A 2,741-nucleotide genomic window follows, 5' to 3' on the forward strand; every position below is an offset into this window, starting at 1 on the left:
ATGTGGTTTTACAAACACTGTTCAACAAGAACCAAAGTGCATTTTGATTCTGTATCTATCGAGCCCATGTTGGACGTGAGAATCGGTGGCCCATTGGGAAAGGTATTCCCTGAAGAACTGAACTCTTGAAAGCCTGTTTGCTTTTGGGCTGCAACCATTGAAGTTGTTGTTTTTTCAGTATATCCTTTCTGAGGAGGAAAGAGATGCAAGGGAGGAGCTCCTGACCCAAGTTGAAATCCAAGGGATCATCAACGAAGTCAACAGTAAGTGATGTCATTTTGTGAAGGAAGTGCGAGGTGATAGACTTTTGTTCCCTCAAGTCCCCTGAAGTTGTGTGGCATCCTTTTCCTCTTTCTGCCTTCTGCTTTTGACATTGTTTTTGTGGAGGACTTTCGTGCGAGTCCATTGATGAGGCTCGGGGGGCTTCTCATGGTTTGAAACCTCCCCAACTCCCATGGGATGAAATCTGTGACCTTGTCCACTGTAGCTGCTCCGCAACTATTTGGCCCCTTTTGTTGTGCCGGAAGGCTGAGACATGCCATCTGCCCCTTTCCATCAAGGATCATTCATCTCTGATGTGGTCTAGGTATTGTAGACCTCTCCGTGGTCAGGGTAAGTGGTGATTGGCTAGGCTGGTGCTGCCCGGAAGAGTAGTGATCTTTAAACCCCCAATCCCTGAGCGATTCAAGGGGAAACACCAGCAAGTACATAAAGTGTGATTCGGACTGCCATCTGACTGCCTCCTTGTCCTCCAGGGCTCGCTGCTGTCGATGAGATCAATGCTGTGATTCGGGAAGGTCATCCCAGTAACACCGTGATGGCACTCATGAAACCTGAGGCCCAGCTCCCGACCGTTCATCCCTTTGCTGCTGTTCTGTATCAGGAAGAACTGTTCAACCTTCAGGAACAGAGCTCTTTGGTAAGTGCAGGAGGTCTGTGGCTGCATGAGTGACTCGGAGGCTGGAGCATTGCTTGGGAAGGGCAGAATCCACTTGAAAATGAGGTGTTGCTCTGAGATCATGGCAGAAGGGGAAGAAAGCTGCTGGGACTTTGCGGCCATCCATAGGATCTAGTTGCCCTTCACTTAAAGTAGTGATTCCCCAGAAAGCATAGGCACTGCGTCGTCCGGACTGCCATGACGGCTGGTCCCGTGGAGGGAGCATTGGACCGGGGGTCCTGCAGACTTCGGTTCCCGTGTGACCTGGTTGCCTTTGGTAGCTGGCTGATCGCGAGCTTCACGCCAATGGCCCAGCCCTTACTTACCACTTTTCTGCCTTGGAAGCTCTCCTGAGCATTGATTCCAAGACAGAAGGGAAGGGATTGACCAAACAGACTGAGATGGAACAGTCAGTGAGGCAAGCCGGAGGAACACCGGCCCGGGGCGATACCCTGAAACGTTAGGGCTCTGTGACCTTACTGAAGGTCCCGAAGCCCCGTCGCCTAGGCCTTCGCATTCTTTTACCTTGGAACCTATTGGTGTCACAAGAGAAGGTAAGGGTTGAAGAAAAAGCCTTTCTCTTTCTGCAAGCACTCTGTCGGGAGTAATAGCACAGCTACTTGCCAGCTTATCATCCCGTGTGGCCCTGATAGTCAGCTTGTCGAATTATCAGCTGTTGGCAATATTAGGGACTACACTGGCATTCCTTCTTATGCATCCTTGTTCTTCTTCTCATCCACCTACCTATTGACTTCCTTTTCTTCAATTGTGACCATGGCACCTTTGGCAGCAAGGTGTTTCAGGCAGGTTTTTCGTTTTTGTGTTTCGTGGGGATTTTAAGAATTGATACTTTGTATAATGCCGTGACAATTCTCCTGAAGGACATATGTTTTGCTCCAGAACTACTTGGCCCCCGAGGAGCTGTCCACGACAGTAGAGAAGGTGTCAGCCGTTGCTCTGCTTAACCAGGTGTTGGAAACCGAGGATCTTGAGTTGACCCAGGATCGTCTCAGAAATCCCTCAATTGACTTCAATAACCTGGATGAAGCACACTTGGAACGGTAAGGGATCCCTCATTCCTTTCAGCTCTTTGTCAGTGGTACCGGTGACATTCTGGAATCATTGGCTCCAGGGACCTGTAATCTCAAGGATGGAGTCCTTCCTGTCAAAGCCCTTTGGAAATGTTTTTGGTTTCCTGATCGGCCATATTCTAAGTGGTCATGAAGAGCTAAGAGTGCTCGTGGACGTTGTCTTGGTTGTATTTGCTTTTCCGAAAAGGTGGACTTGTTCCTTTCAACTGTGGGGGATATGAGGGAAGCTGCCACCGTAACCTACACCTTTGCCATGCTTTCAGGTAGAGTGGCTACCTTGGGCTTTCTGTCCAGTAAGAGAGGTCCTGTGACAAGCTCAGGAAGAAGTCAGCAGGACCTGCTTTTGAGTCCTCTGTGGCCTGCGTGAGCCAGACCATGTTGAGCTCTCAGTGTTTAAGGAGCCTCTCTGCACTGGTAGATCTGATCACTGTCAGGCATCCTGCATTATCTCCAACCATCTGTCCCATTACCTGCTCTAATAGGGGGCAAAGCAGACATTGAGAAGAGGGGGCTTCCTTTTGCTATTTCCTTGGGACAGCCCTGAACAGGGTCCTAGCTGGCACGTGCCCATGTTCAGCTGCTGTTCCTTTCATTTGATGCTGCCAGAACTCACTCCTGGACAGCAAAGACACTGGAGCCATTAGTGCAGGATGGATGGATGTTCTAAACCAAAGTGAAAAGTTTGAGAAAGAAACATACCTGCATGTGGAAGA

The 2,741-nt window shown here is 49.5% G+C and overlaps 1 protein-coding gene across 1 annotated transcript; it reads left to right on the plus strand.

Annotated features, from left to right (window-relative positions):
* The first annotated feature begins 338 nt into the window (after window positions 1-338).
* Window positions 339-2,035, plus strand: LOC130458526 (ras GTPase-activating-like protein IQGAP2). The gene is made up of 2 exons (XM_056824779.1): window positions 339-919; window positions 1,838-2,035. Exons 1-2 carry the CDS (start codon window positions 818-820, stop codon window positions 2,000-2,002), a joined length of 267 nt encoding a protein of 88 aa, XP_056680757.1. The 5' UTR covers window positions 339-817; the 3' UTR covers window positions 2,003-2,035.
* Window positions 2,036-2,741: the final 706 nt, after the last annotated feature.

This window comes from Monodelphis domestica, chromosome 3 (assembly GCF_027887165.1).
Source record: "Monodelphis domestica isolate mMonDom1 chromosome 3, mMonDom1.pri, whole genome shotgun sequence".
In the NCBI taxonomy this organism is placed as follows: domain Eukaryota; kingdom Metazoa; phylum Chordata; class Mammalia; order Didelphimorphia; family Didelphidae; genus Monodelphis; species Monodelphis domestica.

Coding starts and splice junctions, on each gene's coding strand:
- LOC130458526 (XM_056824779.1), top strand. CDS start 818: ATGGCACTCATGAAACCTGAGGCCCAGCTCCCGACCGTTCATCCCTTT. Junction 920..1,837: donor TTCAGGAACAGAGCTCTTTG/GTAAGTGCAGGA, acceptor GTTTTGCTCCAG/AACTACTTGGCCCCCGAGGA.